The following is a 21,786-nucleotide window of genomic DNA, read 5'->3' as shown; positions in this document are numbered from 1 at the left end:
AAAATAAATAAATAAAAGAGAAAATGAGCAACAGGGATTGGTCAGGACTTGTGGGCTAAGATTTAAAGTCATTAAATTAGTATCATTTTTACCCCTGTTACTTTGAGTACTGGGCCCCTTGGAATTAACAGGGAGAGAGCTTTGGTATCGCAAGCCCAATTCAACCCAGATGTCCTCTGCTTGCTCAGGAAGGGACTTTCTGCTTTTTTCATAGTTTTCCCTAGAGACAAACTTTCCATGTACCCTCTGCTTTAAGGTTGGGATCTGCCAGGAGAGAAGGAAAAGAAGGGTTTCGCTTTCTAACCTGATCATCCCCACCCTGTACCCTAGCTAAGCACAACACTGGCGCTTTAAAGAGGCAACGGAAGCACAGGGCAGGGCAGTCTCCCCCAGATGGGAGCCAAAACAGGGAGTAGAGGCAGGCAAGCTGTACCTTGAGCTTTGGACCTGATATCTCAATTGCTGCAGGTTTCTTCCAATTTGGCACTTTGAAGACTCTGCCTCCCCGGCTTAGGGAATTATGGGATGCATATTCCCGGAGTAAACTAACTTGCGGAATCTTCTAACTTGAAATTGGCCCATAAAATTAGGGGAGAGGTTGCAGAGAGCAAGTAATCTCTGTTTTTCAAGGGACACTACAATGAGTCCAAAGGTAACGCAAATAAATGATTTGGCACATTGAATTGGTGACTGTCAGTTGATTTTTTTAATTCATTTATGGTTTTGATTTTGGTACCATACCCGATGGTGCTCAAGATTTGCTCGTTTATTCCTGGCTCTAAACTCGGGGATTACTCCTTGTGGGGCGTGGGGGAACCACCATCTATGGTGCCAGGGTACAGACCCAGGTGGGCCGTGTGCAAGGCAAGAGCCCTACGCACTATATTGTGGCTCCAGTTGCAATGTCTGATGATTTTAAATGCAAACGTGGCTTAAATAAGTTCACAATGATCAAAGTCACAAATTCATTCTGTTTATGAAACTCTGCAGAACAGGAACAAATTTCAGTCACCCGAGCCAGGGAATCCTTTGTGTTCTTAGCACACTCCACTGCACCCACCAAACAGAAGGATCTGTGCTCTCTGCAATCATCCAAGTTTAGATCCTGGTCCCAGTAGTTACTCGGGCACCTCGAGTCAGATTTTCCTCTGAGTTGGGGCTCCTGTACAACACTAACGAGTTATTATCTTTCTCTAGGTTAGAGTGAAGATTCAGTGAAGCATCTAAGCCATGAAGGTATTTCCTTCATATTTTACTTTTAACATTAACATTCAAATGCATCTGAAGCCTGTCATTCTCAGGATGTTTGTTTCCTAGACGATTTTTGATTTCCCTCCAGCTCCAAAAAAATAAAAATAAAAAAAAGTAATGTCCTGAGATTCTGAGCTTGTTTCCAAAAGGCTTTGTGGATTGGAGGATTGTGTATGTGTTGAGGAGGGGGGGGGAGTGTAAGCATTCTTTCCAGCACATGTTGGGCGCTGCTGCAGATGAGATGATAGTTCCAAAGCCAGCTGTGCAGCTCCCAGCCACAGCAGTCTGTGTGAACCAGGATCTGAAGGAAAGACACAGTCGGTAGGGAAAGACAGCAAAGGGAAAGGACAGCTGCAGCTTTGGCCCCAAGTAAATCAATTTGTGACGTTTATTGGGCTATTTCCAGAGTAACCTCAGCACCCCCCCACCCCCCCAAAAAAAGACAACTGAAAAACGGGAATGTAGGATAATCTTTTCCAAGCTTAGCTAAGCAGCGTACAATAGCCAGCCTTGTTTGAGGGAATCAACGTGGCTGAGTGAAAGGCCAGAGATAGAGTTGGACTCCCAGCCCTGAGCTTTAAGTCTGCGCCCACCCTTTGTTAGGGATCAGGAGACGTTCTTTAACCTCTCTGAATCTCACTTCCCTCTACCTCAACAACGACGACCATAGTAGTAAATAATAGAGGAACCTTGCGATGGGGTCGTGGTTAGCAGTTGGGGACAGTTGGTTTATGTGGTCAGTGTGTGAAGCCAGTAGCATCCATATATGTACAGACACAGCACACCAGGGCTCACATCCGAAAAACCTCTGGGTGGAGGTCCCAGTTCTCGTTTGTACCTGGCACAGTGTAGGGAGTTAAGGGGTGGGGCAGAGGAGGTAGGCCAGGCTGGGGGTGGGGTGGTAAGAAGAGAGAGAAAGGAGATCAAAAGGCCTATAAATATCTGTCAAACTTTAAAATGCAAATCTCTGGTTTGTAGGCCTGTTGGGACCAAATTTTCCATTATCACCTTTCTGGGAAGAGCTTGAGAGAAGAAAAGGCTTTTCATGGAGTGTCTTGATTTGGTTTCATGTGATTTGGGTGGCTGAGCCTGAATATATGTTTTATTTAACCCAGACCTGTTAGCAGGGTAGAGGGTTAAGACAGTAATTGCCTGTGTATTTTTTTCCCTGTAGATGCAGCATAAGTTCATATTGGAGATGGTCCTTTATTACAGCCTATAATGAAACACCGAATGAAGAGGTGAGTGGGTGGATGGTCATTCATTTTAAGCATCATAGAAAGTCATCTTCACTAGCTGGTAACCCAGTTTTCCAGGATTTTATATTTTTATTCTTGAGCCGCCTCTGGCAGTGTTCAGGGTTTACTTCTAGCTCTGTGCTCAGGAATCATTCCTGGAGATGCTGTGAAGACCATATGGGGTGCCAAGGATTGAACCAGGTCAGCAAGCTCCTTACCCACTATCTCTCCAGCCCTCAAGAATATTTTTTGATGTATATTTCATTGGGGGCCACTCTCAGTGGTGAGTAAGACCCCTCCTGAGGGTCCCCAGTATGCTGCTGTGCCTCTCTAAAAAAATTTTTGGGTGGTTTCTGTCAATGACCAGAGCTCTGTGGAAATCATAACCTGTCCACAGATTGTTTTGCAAGATAACTTGAATCTGTCAATTTGCCTTACTCTGGACTGGCCACTGTGCTTTCTCTCTCTTTTTCTGCATATCTGAACTAGAGATAACCCCCTCACAAAATAAGGTAGTTTGTCATGGATCACATTTAAAGACGTTTATTTGTGATTCATCCTGCATTTTCAGCAGGTCTAAATCAGCAGTGCTCAATTTACACATTAACTGGCATCTCTCAAAAGATCTCTTATCTTACATAATTACATGAGAATAAGGAAAGGAGAATCACTGCCACTTATGAGAAGAGATAAGGGGAAGGCTGGGAATTGTGCCATGGTAGTTTGTCTCTCAGAACTCGGGCTCACACAACATTCCAGGTTAAAGGAAGCCTCCTTTGGTCTGGGTGACAGGATGTAGACCTGGGTGTACCGAGTCCTTTGACACCTCCCATAGAACTATCCCAGCTGTGAAGTCGTGGGGCCTTCACAGGCCTGGCTCGGAGATGTCTATGTTTGGACAGCGCTGTAAAATAAGCCTTCTGGCAGCTTTCTCAGCTTAAAAGAAAAGTAAATAAATTTTGGCAATCATAAGCATATTGGAGGATTCCTGCAACATATTGCTTTAAAATAAAAACCCGAGGTAAGGAAGGGTAGTCTATCTCCACAGGGATACTAAATAAAGAACTCATTTTCATGGTCAGATTCAAAGGACAGCTTTAGGGTTCGCTCACAGCTGAAAGGCACATCAGGGGGAAAGATCGAAGTTCTGATGATGCAAACACTGTAGAATTCTTCCATCGGGTCTTTGGCCAAAAATACTCTGAACACACACGCAGTTTTTGCCATTTTGTAGGTCAATATTTTCCTTTTTTGGTTCTTGGCACAGAATAGTGCTGAGGAAGCTCAGATACTTGCTATTAAAGAAGTTCTGTGTTGGTGTGTGTATATATATATATGTATATATATATATAAAACAAATACATCCATAAATATCTATTCTGAGCACAGAAGGGTCTGTCTACTTTACTCATGACCCTCATCTCTTCTTCATCACCTAAAAGGTAATTTATAGAATTTATCTGTCCTAACTGTACATAATTGATCCACTGACAATTCTAGAAATGGTAACACTTCTTTTTTTTTAAACTGTGACTGATTCTGCAGTTTGTCAATTTAAAGGCAATCAGGTCCTGGTCAGAGGCTAATGAAAGTTGTTAGTGTTACCTGATAAGCCTGATAAAAGGTTTTCCTGGGTGCCACTTAATCTGCAGATAAAAGGAAGCTGCTTTTAGGAATATTATTTAAGCTCTTTTACTTTAAGTGCCACCAGAACTACGGGAACTCATAGCAGATGGTTCTCTTTGTCTTAAGAACACAAGCCAGCAGAAATCACGTCGGTTTTTTTTTTTGGTGGTGGTAAATTTCATTTCCCCTCCACTATCTAACTTCATTAAAAAAAGTATTTGGGTTACTGTAATTTACAAAGTTACTCATTGCACTCAACTTTACAATCAACCATGATCTAATTCCATGTGTACAAGTTTTCCCAGCCTTAACCCCAATCACTAGTATCAGAAATCATTCTCGCCTGGGCTCTGGGGCCATGTGGGGTGCCAGGGACCGAACCCGGATCAGCTGCATTGCAAGGCAAATGCCGTAACCGCTGTCCTATCACTGACTCCCATCACTTCTTATTTAAAAACTGTAATTGATTGAGACAATAGTGAGTTACACCAGTGCTTCTCTGTCCCAGGCCCTAGGACACCCTGTAGGTCCACAGGTTTATAGGTGAAAATTGAGTTCATAGGAGGTCATGGCACAGGAAACGATGAGAAGGTGGGGGAACTACCGGAAGGAGACAAGTTCAGAAGGGGACCATGGTGAAAATGTCAAGAGATACTGGCTTTAAGATTGTTTTAGGGGACTGGAGCCATAGCACAGTGGGTAGGGCGTTTGCCTTGCGCACGTCCGACCCGGGTTTGATTCCCAGCATCCCATATGGTCCCCCGAGCACCACCAAGAGTAATTCCTGAGTGCATGAGCCAGGAGTAACTCCTGTGCATTGCCAGGTGTGACCAAAAAAGAAAAAAAATGTTTTAGATTGTTTTACAATGCCCACCACCACAGTGATTGCTCCCCTCTTGCTTTTCATCTCACTCTACACCACCCATTACCTGTCCTGTGGTCAGGCTCACCAGTTTTGTTGGACATTGTTCTCTTGCTTTGTTTAATTTATTAAAATACCATATGAGTCACGTTGCTTGATATCTGTCCTTCCCCTGACTTATTTCACTTAGCATGACCCCCTCCCATCGCATTCCTGTCACAACAAAAAGTAAGATTTGACCTTTTCTAAGAGCTGGTATGCTCAACACCATGGCATCCTAAGATAACTAAAGGGACACAGGGACCAAATCCAACTGTATTTGGTCTTTTGCCACAAAGAATTGAAGAACTAAGACTCTAAATTTATTACCAGGCAATCAATATTCATTCACTGAATGTTTTCTATGCTTTCTTTTATATACAGTTTTCTGCAGACATGTATGATGGAACGATAGCACAACAGGTAGGGCGTTTGTTTTGCACGTGGCTGATGTGGGTTCAATTCCTCCATCCCTCTCGGAGAGCCTGGCAAGCTACTGAGAGTATCCCGCCCACATGGCAGTGCCTGGCAAGTTACCCATGGCGTATTCAATATGCCAAAAACAGTAACAAGTCTCACAATGGAGACATTACTGGTGCCCGCTCGAGCAGGGCTACAGACATGACTTTTAAAAACAAAGTTTTTTACAGCTAGCTTCAAAATCTCTCTCTCTCTCTCTCTCTATATATATATATATTAAAAATTTCAAAAACAAATACAACCTTAGAAAAAGCAAAAAAAGTTAAAAATATTCCAAATTGGAGTCTAATTGTACAAAGGACTTAATGAAATTAACACCAGATCAGTAAACTAAAACCTCATTTACAATTATGGGGAAATTTCTTCCCTTCTTTTTTGTTCTCTAATTTGTAAGATAAAGATGGCAATGCATACATGGAAGGGAGGTTAGACTACTATACATACTTTTAGGGTGTGTTTGGACAGATGAAATTCTCTAACTTAAAAAAAAAACTTTATTGTGTCACAATTCACTAACCAAAAAACCCTATTTTAACTTCACAATTTAAAGGCTTTAGTGTATTATTTTGCAATCACCAGTTATCTTTGGCACATTTTTATTATGCATCCCTCACAAAACCTATCCAATTAAGTCATTTCCCTTCTTCCTCTCTAACATCCTCTTTCCTTTTCACTAGCCTTTGGCAACTATGAGCCTACCTCCTGTTTCTATACATTATAAACGTGTCTATACATGTTATAGACAAATTGGGCCCTACCAATAACTTTTGTAAACTACATAACTAAAATCTAAAAAACAAACAACAAACTGGATTTTACAACATATTATTTTTGACTTTTTCACTTAGTATTGAAGGGTCATCATTTTATAACATCACAAGTATTTTCTATTGCAAATATGCCATCGATGCAATATTATCACATCAAAAAAACACAAGTCCTTTTATTTCCTTTTGCTAAGTTTTGCTAAACTGTGTCCCTTAACCATATCATTTCTAAAATCTAAATCTCATGATTTATGAGATTTGCATTGAATCAGTACATCAATCAAAGGAGCATCTTTTTTTTTTTATAATTTATTTATTTTTAATTAGAGAATCACCGTGAGGGTACAGTTACAGATTTATACACTTTTGTGCTTATAATTCCCTCATACAAAGTTCGGGAACCCATCCCTTCACCAGTGCCCATTCTCCACCACCCGTAAACCCGGCGTCCCTCCCACCCTCCCCAATCCCATCTCCCCCCCACCCCACCCTGCCACTGTGGCAGGGCATTCCCTTCTGTTCTCTCTCTCTAATTAGCTGTTGTGGTTTGCAATAAAGGTGTTGAGTGGCCGCTGTGCTCAGTCTCTAGCCCTCATTCAGCCCGCAACTCCCTTCCCCGACATGGCCTTCAACTACAATGTAGTTGGTGATCGCTTCTCTGAGTTGCCCTTTCCCCGGAACGTGAGGCCAGCCGCGAAGCCATGGGGTCAACCTTCAAAGGAGCATCTTGATCTTAATATCAAGCCTGTGATTCAGTAGCCTGAAATATCTTTTCATTCTTTTTTTTTGCTTTTTGGGTCACACCCATCATTGCACAGGGGTTACTCTTGGCTCATGCACACAGGAATTACTTCTGGTGGTGCTAGGGGGACCATAGGGGATGCTGGGAATCGAACCTGGGTTGGCCTCGAGCAAGGCAAATATCCTACCCGCTGTGCTATTGCTCCAGCCCCTCTTTTCATTCTTTAGGTTTTCATCAATTCCTTTCAATATATTATATAGCTTTCAGAGTTCATTTTGCACTTTTATTAAAGTATCTTGGTTTTTTAAATGCTGTTAACATTTCGCCCCTAAATTTTATTTTATCAAGGCCCTATGATTTGCAAAGCTATTCAGAGTTGGGTTTTAGGTATACAATGTTCCATCACTGATCCTACCAGCAATGTCAACTCCCCTCCAACAGAGTTCCCAAGATCCCTCTCCTTCCCCCACCCTCCACCCCCAATCGACTATCTTGACAAGAGCCTTTTATGTTTGGTTATTAAAGTTTGGGTGTCATGATTTCAGTGTTAACTCTATGGCTTGGATATTGAGATCCATCATTCCTTAACACCATGATGTACCTTGCCCCTTGCCCCCTGTCGCTCCTCATCTGTCTCTTCTAACCTCCCTACACCCCCACCCTATTCCCCGGCACACACACACAATTTTCTTAATTTCATTAATTTTTATTCACTGCCGCTGATTAGGAATACAGTTGATGTTTATGTATTTATCTTACAGCATACAACCTTGCTGAAATCAGTTATCATTTCTGGTAGTTGCCAATGGACTCCTTGGCCTTTTGTACAGACATGATCTTATCATCTGCAAAGAATTTTACTTTTCCTGGTTGCCACTACAATTTTTGAACACTAAACAATTATATAACAGGAGGTACCAAAATTGGCTTCATATAGATTCATTTTTTTCGTTAGGAATCACCTGGGCAGCATCAGGGCTTAAAGCAAGCAGGGGGACACGGGCCTGCTGAAGCAAAGCATGTGGTCTCTCTTTTGTGCTTTATCTCCACCCTATACAGTTCATTTAAAAAAAAAAAATAACAGGCAAAGAAAACATACTATAGAAGAAAAAGAAAGCAGAAAGGCCAATTCATAATGGTGGAAGAAATTTGGCTTTTTTACTGTTATTAAACATGTGATCCAAGATAAGTTTCTAATCTTCTGATAATACATTCTATTTTCTAAAAAGTTTTTGACTTGGCATACCTGTGAACTCCAGGGGAAGCAAAATAACAGCTTTCCTGTTTATTTAACCATTATGACCATAATTTTTACATCTATTGATTTTTTTCCCTATTTTTTGCTTCTCATGAAAGAGAAGGTCATCAAACCAGAAGAATACCCTAAAAGCATCTTCATAGTGAGAGAAAAACATAACTTTCAGAAAGGGCACAATATAAACATGTAAAAATGTAGGTAATAATAAAGTTACCTCTTGGGAACAAGATATAATATAAATAAATACTTTAGAGGTTTGTGAAAGAAATTAGTAAAAAAAGAACAAATAGGTGAAGCACTTATTCTGTCAGATACTGTTCTAACATTTTAGAGCTATAGTTAAAAAAACTAATAAATATTTCTTTCTTTTTTTTTTGCTTTTTGGGTCACATCCGGTGATGCTCATGGGTCACTCCTGGTTCTGCACTCAGGAATTACTCCTGGAGGAGCTCGGAGGACCATGGAGGATGTTGGGAATCAAACCTGGGTTGACTGCATGTAAGGCCCTATGCACTGTACTCCAGCCAGCCCCTAATAGAGATTTTTTTTGGTATATGAAGCAAGATAGTTTTTATTGAATGAAACTTGCTTAGGAATATGTGAGAGGAGAAAGACAGAAAATATGTTTAAGCAAGAACACAGAATTCTTCAGAGTGGAAATAAGCAAAGAAACATAGAGAGAAGCAAAAATGAGACACATGTTTAAGAGCAAGTCTGATAAAGATTTTTAAAATACGGAAGTATTATATGCTGCAAATACATATTACCTAAAGTTCTCACCATAAAAATAAAGTTTTAGGTAATATTTATTAGTTCTGAGCAAAATCGTAAAAGCATTTCATGAAATATAATAGAACATTATTTTTTTAAAGCCAAACTGATCATACTAGATTATGTAATACATACATAAATACTTCAGTATCTCTAATTTCACTTCAAGTGTTTCTGAATCTTTGCTTTAATCTCTCACATAAAGGAAGAGGGCTATCCAAACAATTCCCAGAGTCATCTTTTCCCTTATCACAGTGGAGGGAACCCAGAGAACCTTTCACTGCCTCTGGGAAACAGTTTTGCTCATTCCTAGTGGTTTTATATGCCTGGACACAATGTTCAGTTTCTTTATTACATATCTCAAAGTTATTCAAGTTATTGGCATCCCTTTTTTGGAGCTGCGGTAGGTTATGCTTCTGAGAGCTCTGCTTTGTTTTTTGAGTTATGTGCTTCACTTTCCCAAACATCGGGACACTTTCTTCATCAGAAGAATGTCTGTCAAGGCAAACACTTCTCTTTGTGATAATTTCCTGAATACTTTGCACAGCAACTTTCCCACTGTGATCTAATGTAGCAAGTGGAGATTCAACTCCAACACTGGAGGTCTTTTCTAGAAGATTACTGACTGAGGAAGGTACAGAAGTATTCATATTAAAGTGTTCTTGAAACAGGTGGTCTCCTTTGAGGATTTTAGAATTTCTAGATTCATTCCGCACGTCAGTTCCTAGAGGAGCCTTTGACATATGTGACGGACAATCAGAATGGCTACTAGCAAAACAAGATTCTTTCGTTAAGTGGGGACAAAGTTTTCAGATCAACATTCGGTTGCACATAATCTTGAGGATGTGATAACTTTTTATATATTCGCTCTTTTAAAGGCAAATCCTGAAGATGTAAATCAGCGATGCCAGAAAGAAGATGTTCTTCGGAATTTGTCTTTTGAAGCTTCCAATTCAGCATTTCATTATTCTTGGTGCTGTACCATTCTGAGTTACATGACAACTGCTCTGGGATATTTTTAAAGATACCAGGACTGGCAGTATTAAGGTTTGATTTTAAACCAGGAGGTAAAGTGTCCCGTGGAAGAGCTGGAGAATTACTGAAAGAAGTGCCTTCCCAGTCAATGGTGCTCAAATGTAACTCAGCAATCACTGATGTATTTGGGAAGGAGGTATTAGGTTGATTAGATTCTGAAATTAGAGATTCACTAACAGCTTTAATTTGCTGCATAGCCAAAGGTCTTAGAGAGGACTTTAACTGTTCTTGTGTATCTAAACAGGGAGTATCTTCAGATAAAATTAAATTATTCAATGATGCAGGTATTGATTCCAGGGGTGATGGAGAATCAGGGGAAATTTCCCAATTGGACTTACAATTCTGCTTAGAAATAATTTCACATGTGAGTTTTGAAGTCATGTGTGACTGAAAATTCATCTCATCTGAGTCTAGCAAATTGATTTTCTTAGGTTTAATTTTCATGCCTGAGGAGAAAAAAAATGCCATACAATTAATACCTGTTTTGTTTTTGTTAACTTGAACAAGCAAATAAACTAAGGGATTCGGATTGGAAATCTTATGAACAATTTTGGTCTTTTCAGTCTCGTGCATTGCTGGAAACTGGATGCGTTATAAAGAAAAATAATGTATAAAATATTTTCTTTTTGAAACAAATACATTGTTAATCTCAGTTGCTTAATAAGTGATTAATATTTCTATTACTTATCCTCAGTTAAATTAGCAGTTAAGAATGGTTTACTCCTGGCTTTTTAACTTTAAAGTTTTTTTAAAACAAAGCAAGTATTCCTTCAAAATTAGACAAGATAGATTAAAACAGAATAGGTGGTGCTTCTATGACATTTCTGTATGACATAACAGCAATCAAACATGATACTTACTTTTTTGTTTCTTCCCTTTGACTTCTAATTTCTGTTTTTGATAAACAGCAACAATCTCTGGGTAAGCTGAGTCAAACAGTGATTCTTCTTCTATTGTTTGTAGAGCCAGTTCTTCATGTTGATCTTCCATAGCATAATGTTCTAAAAGATTAAAAATAAGAGTAAAATGGCCTTAAAGACTTACCTGAATTACTTATAGATTGAAAAAATTGGGGGAATTACTATGTAAACTCAGGCATATACGAATGAATAATAGCACATCTTGCTTTGCAACATAATTAGTCTCATAATCTGTTAATACTAGTATAGAATGACTTCTACCTGACAAGAAGAGCTTGAAGGAACATTTGTTTCTCTCCTGTGCCACACCTAGGAGTGTTCAGGGATCACTCCTGGTGGGACTTAGGGAGCTCTATGGGTATCAGGGATCAAACCAGGATAGCTGCATGCAACACATGTGACTTACTCACTGTACACCAGTCCATGAAGGAAAATTTTAAAACAAGAACTTTAAAATATCTAGCTTCAGTCATAGTAGAAGCAGCTTAAAAGCAAGAAAATTTTGCTTAGATCAAGTTAGCTGCTTAATTGTAGTCTAAAAAGTGTTAGAAATTCAGAATCAGAACTGGAAGAGAGTTTTTCTAAGACTTTAGCATTAGCTTTCTTCAGTGGCGGAATTTGAAAATAGCAGAACTGAAAAGGGCATCAAAAATGTTTCCATCTTCCAGATAGTCATTTCAGAGGTCTCGACGGTATATACATTGGATTACTAGACTCATACATAGCTGATAAATAAAAATGATTGTATATACATTATCATAAGATATTCAAATTATAGATTTAGATTCTTATATTATTCTTTGAGGACAAAATTGTAGGAGAAATCAAATAATCAAGAAAATACCAGTTGATGAGTATAAAACAGAAATAATGTAAACAGGTGATCTTAAAGATCAGAGTTTCTTTGTTAAACTGGGCTTAATTAGTTTAGTCCCACAAAGATAAATAAAAATGGGTACCTAAGGCTCAGTTGTAGATAGAGGAAAGGCACTGCCAAACTGGGTTAATGTGCTGTTTTCTTTCTTGAAAATACTTTTACTCTTCCCTACTACTGCTTAGAAAGCGCTCTCTCTCTCTCTCTCTCTCTCTCTCTCTCTCTCTCTCTCTCTCTCTCCTCTTTCTCTCCCCCCCTCCACTCTTCTCCCACCCCTCTCTTGCTCTCTCTTTCCCACCACGCTTGGTGGTGCTCTCAGGGACTACTCCCAGATTTTGGGGTTCGTTACTGGAGCTGTCTGAAGCTCATGTGGCGCCATGGTGCATGCAAAGCATGCACTCAGCCCTTGGAGCTATCGTTGCGGATATGAGTAACACTGGCTAGAGAAAAATCCAAGCTGCGTGTTCTGAGGACTGGGAGGCCTCAGGTGCTTCATTTCACCTGCAGACCTAGTGGGTCTTGAGCTTGAGCCCCAGAATAAGATTGGAAGTTTCCTTTTAGAGGGTATCTGATGGGGGCCGGGGGCAGGAATGGGTATTTGCCAACAGCTGGTGGGAAAGTATGGAAACGACAGTTCTCAAGCATGTCATTTACAAAGCAAGGTCGAGACTCTCTCAAGGACATTAGCACATCTGGAGCACATTCCAGTTCCAAAGTGAAATTATGACCATCTCAAGGACACCCTGAATGCATTCCTGGCTTCATCAAGGAGCCCGGACCAGCTGCCCTGGCAGCCCCTGCTCGGCTGCTGCTAATCTGTTTGAAATGCGGCCAGAGTCTAGTTTCCGCCTCACTATCGCTCCAGCCTGGTTTTTTGTAATTTGGTTCTTTAAATTTACCCGAGCACTCAATTTTTAATGAACAAATATAATCCCATACTCTTTCAAATATAATCACACGATCTAATTTCAAAACCAAACAGAAAGAAATCTAGGATTATTTCCATTTATCAATGACAGGTGGTTTTCTTGCCTTTAGTTCTGGAGATATTACAGAGTTCATTGCTATTCTGTCTCTAGCAAAATAAAAAAGACTTAACAACTTCTACTTTAAATGACAAAGAGTAAAAAAAAAAATGACAAAGAGTAAAGTCAGGAAAGGAATAGCCCTCCAGGACTATTTGTAACCTCGACGTCTTTAGATCCAGCTAAACTATCAATGACTTAGATCACCGTCAGCAGTCTTCTCTTGAGAAACAGAAATCAAACTATTTCCATATTCTTTTCTTTAGTATTAATCATAAAAGAAATAGATATTTAAGACATTAAAATAAAGGTTTTTCATATGTATTACGTCAAAGCCATTTAAAGGACACAAGCAAACTAAGAAATTAATCCTCAGTGCATATAAAAGGGATCTTTATTTTTAGGAGCTGGAGAGATAGTACAGAGGCTAAGGCATTTGCCTGCACATAGCCAACACGTTCAATTCTGAGTATCACATATAGTCCCTGGAGTCCACCAGGAGGGATCTCTGAGTGCAGAGTGAGGAGTAAGCCCTGAGCACAGCTGGCCCCGAAACAAGATAAAATGTTAATTTTTTATATATACATACATTATAATTGTTATTAAACATGTATGGTTAAATATAAATTTTGCTTAAAGTGACATATTAAATTTGCATACATACCAGGCTTTTCCCATTCTACTTCAAAGCAACGCACTCCATTTCTAATTCTGGTTTTAATGACTCTGAAAAACAGATTCAGCTAATGAAATTTTCATTAACTTTAATGCTATTTTTACAATAATATAAAAATACAAAATTACACAATTAGTGTATTTCTTTGAAAGTTTAAGAGACAATTTTATGGGGCTGGAGCAATAGCACAGCAGGTAGGGAGTTTGCCTTGTACGCAGCCGACCCGGGTTCGATTCCCAGCATCCCATATGGTCCCGTGAGTACTGCCAGGAGTGATTCCTGGAGTAACCCCAGTGCATCGCCAGGTGTGACCCAAAAAGAAAAAAAAAAAAAGACAATTTTCTTGTTAGCTACACATAAATTATAATTGTCAGTTCCTTGTGTTCACAGAGAGAGTTCCTTTCACTGAAAGTTTTCTTTTCCACATTACTTACGTATTTGATGTTTTGGGGCCGTATCTGGTAATGCTCAGGGTTTATATTTGGTTCTCTCTCAGAGATCACTTATAGAAGTTCTCAGGGGGTCATATGTGGTGACAGGAACTGAACTGAACTGGGGGTAGCTGCTTGTAAGGCAAATGACTTAAGTACTCTACTATCCCTTTACCTCCCAAGTCCCACATATTTTTGTTTTAAACTATTGTGTTTCTGTTACTGTTGTTATATCTCTTTGGTAGACATTTGCATGGCAACTGTCTCCTTACTTTCAGACTTTCGTTTTATTCTAAACATGCCAATAGGAGAATAATATCAGCTTATTTTTTAATTCATCCAATATTATGTCTTTTAATAGATGAGTCTAATTCAGTTATTATAAGATTAATGATATAGATGGACGCAATTGTAAATTTTCAGGTTGGCAAGAAATGTTTTGCAACATTTACCTTCTTGTATTCTTTTCACTTGATAGTTTCACTATAATATTTAATATAACAGTTTGGATGATCATGTATAGCAACACTATGAAGATATCTATATTTTCCAATCACGTGATCAAACTAAAGTATATCTGATCAATTTCTATGCTGACCATCTCATAATCCATACCTCTCGGGGTCAATTCTTCTTCTTGTTGATATACATCCTTTGACAGTGATGAAGGCCTGAGTGATAAAGTCTTAGTCTCAGGAGCAGGGAGACGGCTCACAGGGCTAGAGCATGCTCTGCCTGCGGGAGGGCCATGTTTGATCTCTGGTACTGCATGGCCACACCCCTGAGCACCAAGCCAGAAGTAGAACTTGAGTATCGCCAGGTGTGGTCCCTCACAACCCCACCCCGCCAAATCTGAAAAACTCTTAAGTCTTCAGATGCCTGAAATATCTTTATAGTGAAAGATATTTTAATCATGTCTTAGCTGTCAATTCCTTTTGCTCAAAGCTTTGAGATATAACTCCAGCTTTTTCTGACACGTATTATCAGGAAAGATGTGTATACCCAGTCTGTCCTTTCTTCGGAGGATGTTTCTTTGGAATGTCTCTCCAACTGTTATTGTGTGTGTGTGTGTGTGTGTGTGTGTGTGTGTGTGTGTGTGTGTGTGTGTAGGGGGGTGATCCCCTAATCTCCCTGGCCCTCTTCAAACTTTCTCCACTTCTCCAGCCCAGTGGTGCTAGGAGGACCATCCAGTGTCAGGGGATGAACCCAGAGCTCTGGAATGTAGAGCATGCGCTCCTGCCCTCTGTGATATCTGTCTAGCACCCTTCCATGGCCCTCACCAATATATATATATAAATATATATATATATATTTGCTTTTTGGGTCACACCCAGCGATGCTCAGGGGTTACTCCTAGCTCTGCACTCAGGAATTTCTCCTGGCGGCACTCAGGGGACCATATGGGATGCTGGGAATTGAACCCAGGTTGGCTGAGTGCAAGGCAAACGCCTTACCTGCTGTGCTCTCTGGTCCCCTCACCAATCTTTTTACTCAAAAGTTTTTGAAACCTCTAGAAAGTGATAAGAATAGCACACTGTGACACACAGGCCCTTCACTGTAATTTACCAATTCTCAGTTTCACTTCCTCCAGTCACTTGACACTTTCATTTTGCTTTGGCTTATTTATTTTAGTAACAGATTACTACTAAAGTTTGAAGCATAGAGGTGTGTCAAAATATGAATTTACCATGTTATCTAATTATAAGCCTTAAATAAGCTTTTAATATTACAATGGAGTCTTCCTTCATTTTTATTAAACTGTGAAAGATAGAATCTTAAAATAAGAAAATATGATCAAAGAGAAACAAGAGATTTCTTAATATACATTTTATATTACCGAATTGGCTGTAGTTGATTTGAGTTCCTTTTACCAAGTTTTCTCTCAGTCATGTCATAGTGAGTCAAAAGTACTAACAATTTTTCACATGCATAGGAATTGGGCCACTCCATTTTTTCCAATGCAAATCTCTGTAAAGAATAAGAAAAATAACATTTTTTAATCTCTTGGGAGATAAAATGAAGCCTGAAGTAATGTTATTTTTCCCTCCCTCAGAATACACATCAATTTAAGTAGAATCTATGAGAAGAGTCCCAAAAAGAACAAAAAATTTTCCTCAGGATACAATATTGCATAATACTATTTGAATTCCAGCATATTTCCCAGATGGGGGGAAAATTATGTAACTTTTCTTAATCTCAGGTCTTTCTTCTCTAAAATATAATCCAACTCATATGATGAAGATTAAATTAGGTTGCATATAATATGATCTATTTAATATCAAATTTTAAATGTTCAATACACGTTGAACATTTTGGTTCAATACATATTTGAATGTTCGATACATGTTGGTTGGCATTTTATTACTATTTTGGTAGGGATAAGCAACTACTTCACTACTTACTTCACCAATAGTTTATTAATGTAAAATTGGTATAAATAATCACATTTACTTCTCAGGATGACTTTTTAACATTATTTCTATTTTATCAATGAAAAACATGCAGGGTTACAAAGTAATGATAGGCTACCAACAGTTATATTTGTTACTGATTACAATACTAACGTCTCTAAAACTCTATTGCCTTTCATAACAACATTAACTTATACTGATGTTCTTTGGTTGGAAGCCCTTCTCTCTTAAAATAAACCTGGATATATTTGTATGTAGCATTTAATGTGTCTACAAAAGATAGTTATGATTTGTTTTATGGTCTGAAATAAATGTACGGTCTCTGTGTGGCAAAGTAAAAAAGATTAGAAAATAGTGCTAAAATCACATGGGCATTCAATAGTTATTTATTTAAACTTCTCAGAATAAAAAGTGACAACCCTAATCTTCCAGGTATCTAACTTTATACAGAAACAATAAATATTTTTTCAAATACCTGAAACAATAATAAATTAGGTCTTGTGTACTTAATTTCCTTTACCAACTTATCCTTGTTGAAAAGGAATTCTTGAATCACCTAGCAAGAAAAAATGAAAATTAGGAATTGAGTTTATAATTAATTCAAATTATTATAAAGAGCTTCTGAAATAAGTACATATTTGAAGTACTAGTTATTACCTCATGGAATGGGAAACCTTCACAACTGCATGCTTTTCTGAAAATAAATTGCATATGTTATCAATGCAAGCCGGCAAATTTAGATAAACTCTGAAATCATTCCCTGAGATTTAATAAAAACTGCTCTTGGATTAATCATAGTCTTTAAGATTGGCTTTATATAAATATTAAACAAATCAAGAAAAGGATTTTGTGATATGCTGCATTTTTTTTTCCATAAAAAAATTTTGTGAAAATTTTTTCATGGGGGAAAAAATATGTGAAAACAGTTCAGCCACAGGTGTATAATTAGGTCATTGACAGAAAAAAAGATAAGAAAAAAAAGACAGAGGCTGGAGTGATAGTACGGAGGGTAGGGTGTTTTGCCTTGCATGCAGCCGACCCGGGTTTGTAACAGGAATAAACCCTGAACATCGAAGGGTGTGACCCAAAAAGAAAAAAAAAAAAGAAAGAAAGAAAGAAGAAGAAAAAGAAAAAGAAAAGACAACCCCAAATACCTTACTTCTTTATAACATTCTCTAATGCCTGGAGCTGCCTGTCCTGTTCTGTTTGGTGCCACTCACAGGGACAGCAGTAATCATAATCATGCGGCTCGCAATATCGGTCACTCTTGCATAATTTGCATCCATTACGTTCATGATCCTTAGGTGAACCTGCATTAAGATACAAAGAAGTATGGTTCCAGTCTCTTTCTGATTTATGTACTTGTGTTCTGGAGGTGCTCGGGCCTCCCTCCTGGCTCTGTACTCTCTCCTGGTGGTGGCTGGGTGGCCATATGCAGTTCCAGGGATCAAACTGGGGTCAGCTGTGCTCAAGGCAAGAACCTTACTCCTGGTACTATCTCTCTAGGCTGATTTCAGTATTTTTAAGTCGAATAGAATAATGACTACTAGAGGAATTCTCAGAGTAAAGTCAAACTTCAGTTGTTAGTATCCTATGACACTAGTAATTTTTGAATTATAAATTACTCTTCTACATTAAACTGAAAAGTATTATATAGAATAACTCATGAAATGATTTCCTTAATGAGAATATTAAAAGGTTATATTAGCTAATTACCTCTGCTAGTGGCTGGTTCTCAATTACCTATACTGCTGGTTTTAACTCTATTTTTTTTGTTGTTTGCTTTTTGGGTCACACCCGGCGATGCCCAAGGATTACTCCTGGCTCTGCACTTAGGAATTACTCCTGGTGGTGCTCGGGGAACCATATGGGATGCTGGGAATCGAACCCAGGTCGGCCGCATGCAAGGCAAACGCCCTCCCCGCTGTGCTATCGCTCCACCCTCTATACTGCTAGTTTTAAACTCTGTTTGGTATAGAATCAATTATGACTTTGGCATGAGTGTGGGGCCCTAGTTTGAACACCTCAAATGCAAAGAAAATTATCTTCAAGAGTTTTAAGAATATGAAAGAGCATACAAAATTGATGAACTAAAATCATCATTTATAAGGAAAAAAACCAATATATATTCTATTCTCATCTTTGAAACACCTATTTTTTTCTATAATTTCATCTATAATTTAATGATGCTAATGAAAAAGGAAAAAAAAAGACAAATACATAGGAATTTTTTTTCTTTCTTTCTTTTTGTTTTTTGGTCACATCCAGTGGTGCTCAGGGTTTACTCCTGGCTCTGCATTTAGGAATTACGCCTGACAGGGCTCAGGGGACCACATGGGGAGTCAGAGATTGTATCTGGTTGGCTGTGCGCAAGGCAAGTGCCCTCCCTGCTATACTATAGCTCCAGTCCATACATTTCTTTTAAAAGATGAGCTAACAGGATCTCCCAATCTCTATAGGGTTTCTGACCCAGAACATATCAGAGACTTTTTTAAAAACCATGATGACAATTCAAACCATCTTCAAACAATGGTGAACATGTATAAGAAATTAGTTTTAAGTTATTATCTTATTTGTCACTATCTCTTAAATCACACATTGTTAGACAATTATTATTTACATATATAGTATGTAAATATAAATTACTGTTTAAAACAAATGGTTTCTGTTCCATTTTCTCCTAAGCTTTATTAGTAAAACATGCTTATCATAAAGTGCTTTTTTTTTTCTAATGGAAAACTCAGTTTTAGGGCCAGGGAGCTTGCTCTACAGGCTGAAGCACATGCATTGTGGGTAGAAGTCGTAGGTCTGATCCCTTCCCCAGCACTGCAGGGAGTGATGCAGTTCCCTAAGCGCTGCTGCTGCAGTTCCCAAACAAGATGTCCCCCCCCACATCTGAAGATGCAATTTCAGTAATTTGGCATAACGGTTTGGAACTATAAACTATTTTAATTATATTTATCCTACGTTTATTTGCATAATATTTTGAAACTATAGTTAAGCTATGTTAACTATATTATTTCTGTTTATCATTTACATCACATTATTTTGGCTGGAGAGGTATTATAGGGGTTAAGGCACTTGTCTGGCATGGGTCAACCCCAAATCAATCTTCTGGCACAGTATATGTTGCTCTGAACACTGCCAGGAGTGACCCCTGAGTACAGCTCACCCCAACCTCCCAATCAGCCCGAAAATATTTCATCATATATATTGAGGATTATGTGACATATTATCTGTATGTTACCACCCAGAGTCCTAACCGAGTGAGAAAGCTAGGTAAATAAAAAGTCCTATAAAAAAATAGGAATAAAAATAAGAGTATCAAAAACCTAAACTGTAATTGCCCATTCCCTGAAACCAGCTTACCTGGATGAGAACACACAGAACAATGAGCCAGTTTTTTAATGACTGGTGGTTGTGGATCAGAGTAACAAGATTTTTCATTCCACTGATCAAACCTTTAAAAAAAAAAGAATTTAAAAAGAAAAAAAATGCACAAGTAGGTCACCAAAATGTCACATTTCCAAATGTTAGGCAAGTCTGTTCCCTTCTAATCACCCACTTATCTTCTCCTCGGTGGTAAACAAGGTTGCTGGCTCAAGCTCAGAAAATTCTCAATTTATGTACTACAAATGATAAATGTGGCCCTTATGACAGAATTACAACAGGGGTGTGGGGGTGAAGAAACAGATTAAGTGCAGATGTTTGTATGTGTATTCATACGTTCCTTCAGTCTTTGAAAAGAAAAATTACCTTAAATTAGGCAGCAGTATATGAGGAAAATAATTTGAGCATGTCTTTTATCTCTTTCTCATATACAAAATAAACAGAATCATTTGCCTTGCATGCGGCTGACCCAGGTTCAATTTTTTCGCCCCTCTCAGAGAGCCCGTCAAGCTACGGAGAGTATCTCGCCCGCACAGCAGAGCCTGGCAAGCTACCCGTGGCATATTTGATATACGAAAAACAGTTAACAACAAGTCTCACAATGGAGACATTACTGGTGCCTGCACGAGCAAATTGATGAGCAATGGGATGACAGTGACAGTGATGTTTATATTTACTTGGTAAATAATCTAAAAGCCTGTGACAGATGCCCATAATTATAAATAAACTCATTTGACATCTGAGTATTTGTGTTTGCAATAAACTACTAATACTGAAATAATACAGTATAGCTTAGGACACATATTCTCTTCTTTGAAAAACTTCAAATTAAACATAAATGAGTTATCATAAGTGGAATTGTACATTTGGTACAGTTTAAAAGTAAAAGCGCTCCTGTTTTGAAAGTGTAATATTTGGGTAAAATTCACTATTAAATTAAACAAAAATAGAAATTCTATGTCATAAGCAAAAATAAACTTTAATTACCTCTGAAGTAAACTTTGCCCTTTCAAAATCCTGATAAGTTTTAATGCTTGTTCTTTTCCAACTCCAGGGACTCCCTTGAAGAAAATGAGGGAAGAAATTCCAATGTTAATCACTAGGGAATGAATCAACTGAAGGTGCCATTTATTAATGATTCCATGAAAATGACTATCCACTATTATTTTATTTCATTCAAAGACACAGCTCAGGAATGGCCCTTGACACCCCCAAAACCACAGGTAGATATTTATTCCTTTCGTTTATAAGCATTGAACAAAATCTTTAATTTTTTGATGATATATCGAGTTAGTACACAGCCTTAAAGTCTTTAAGTAGGACAATGCACATAACAGTACTTCTGGTGACAAAGGAAGCTAAAGATTAAAACAGTCAAGGCAAATATATAACGTAACACCTTCATAGCTAGATTTCTGTGAATTTAGGGCTTCCTTTAAATTTAACAATGGGTAATTTCTGGACTTTAATTATCATATATAATGTGAGAAATATGAGGCCTTCTGTTTTGGATTAGTTATAATATAATTACTTTCCATATTATTTAGAAGTTTCTTTCCTCTTGCTTTCTTAAAAAAAATTGGGTGCAGGCAGGGGTGATTAGGCAATGCTCAGGAGCTCTTCCTGGCATTATGCTAAGAAGTGACTCCTGGTGGTTCTCAGGGGATCTGGGGCCTGACCTAAGGTCAGCTGCAGCAGAGCAACTGATTACCCTGTCCTAGCAATCACTTCTAAACACAGAGTCAGAAACAGCTCTTGAGCACTGCTAGATAAGCCCTCCCCCACTTCCAGGAAACCAAATGTAAACACAAAACAAAAATCCATCTATTTGGCTACTGGCAACAAATTAGAAATTAGTTAATAATTTTACCATCAAATTCATTGCTCCGACACTCAAGTGAAACAAAGCCATGCCACTCTTTAGAGTTCTCTGGACTACAGAAAATATAGACAGTCTAGAAATATAGAGAACATAGAAAGTATAAGGGGG

The 21,786-nt window shown here is 38.4% G+C and overlaps 1 protein-coding gene across 1 annotated transcript in view; it reads right to left on the bottom strand.

The window, feature by feature from the left end:
- Positions 1 to 7,713: 7,713 nt before the first annotated feature.
- The window catches only part of GEN1 (GEN1 Holliday junction 5' flap endonuclease), a 33,038-nt gene continuing 18,965 nt past the window's right edge, over positions 7,714 to 21,786 (bottom strand). The window contains 10 exon segments of the mRNA XM_055122135.1: positions 7,714 to 9,823; positions 9,825 to 10,515; positions 10,930 to 11,070; positions 13,553 to 13,614; positions 15,833 to 15,963; positions 16,882 to 16,962; positions 17,064 to 17,100; positions 17,566 to 17,716; positions 19,776 to 19,867; positions 20,784 to 20,857. Of these exon segments, the coding sequence (XP_054978110.1) occupies positions 9,199 to 9,823; positions 9,825 to 10,515; positions 10,930 to 11,070; positions 13,553 to 13,614; positions 15,833 to 15,963; positions 16,882 to 16,962; positions 17,064 to 17,100; positions 17,566 to 17,716; positions 19,776 to 19,867; positions 20,784 to 20,857 (2,085 nt within the window). The 3' untranslated portion in view covers positions 7,714 to 9,198.

Source organism: Sorex araneus, chromosome X (genome assembly GCF_027595985.1).
Source record: "Sorex araneus isolate mSorAra2 chromosome X, mSorAra2.pri, whole genome shotgun sequence".
NCBI classification, from domain to species: Eukaryota; Metazoa; Chordata; class Mammalia; order Eulipotyphla; family Soricidae; genus Sorex; species Sorex araneus.
The sequence above is the reverse complement of the archived record's forward strand: the minus strand, read 5'-3'. Positions and strand labels throughout refer to the sequence as shown.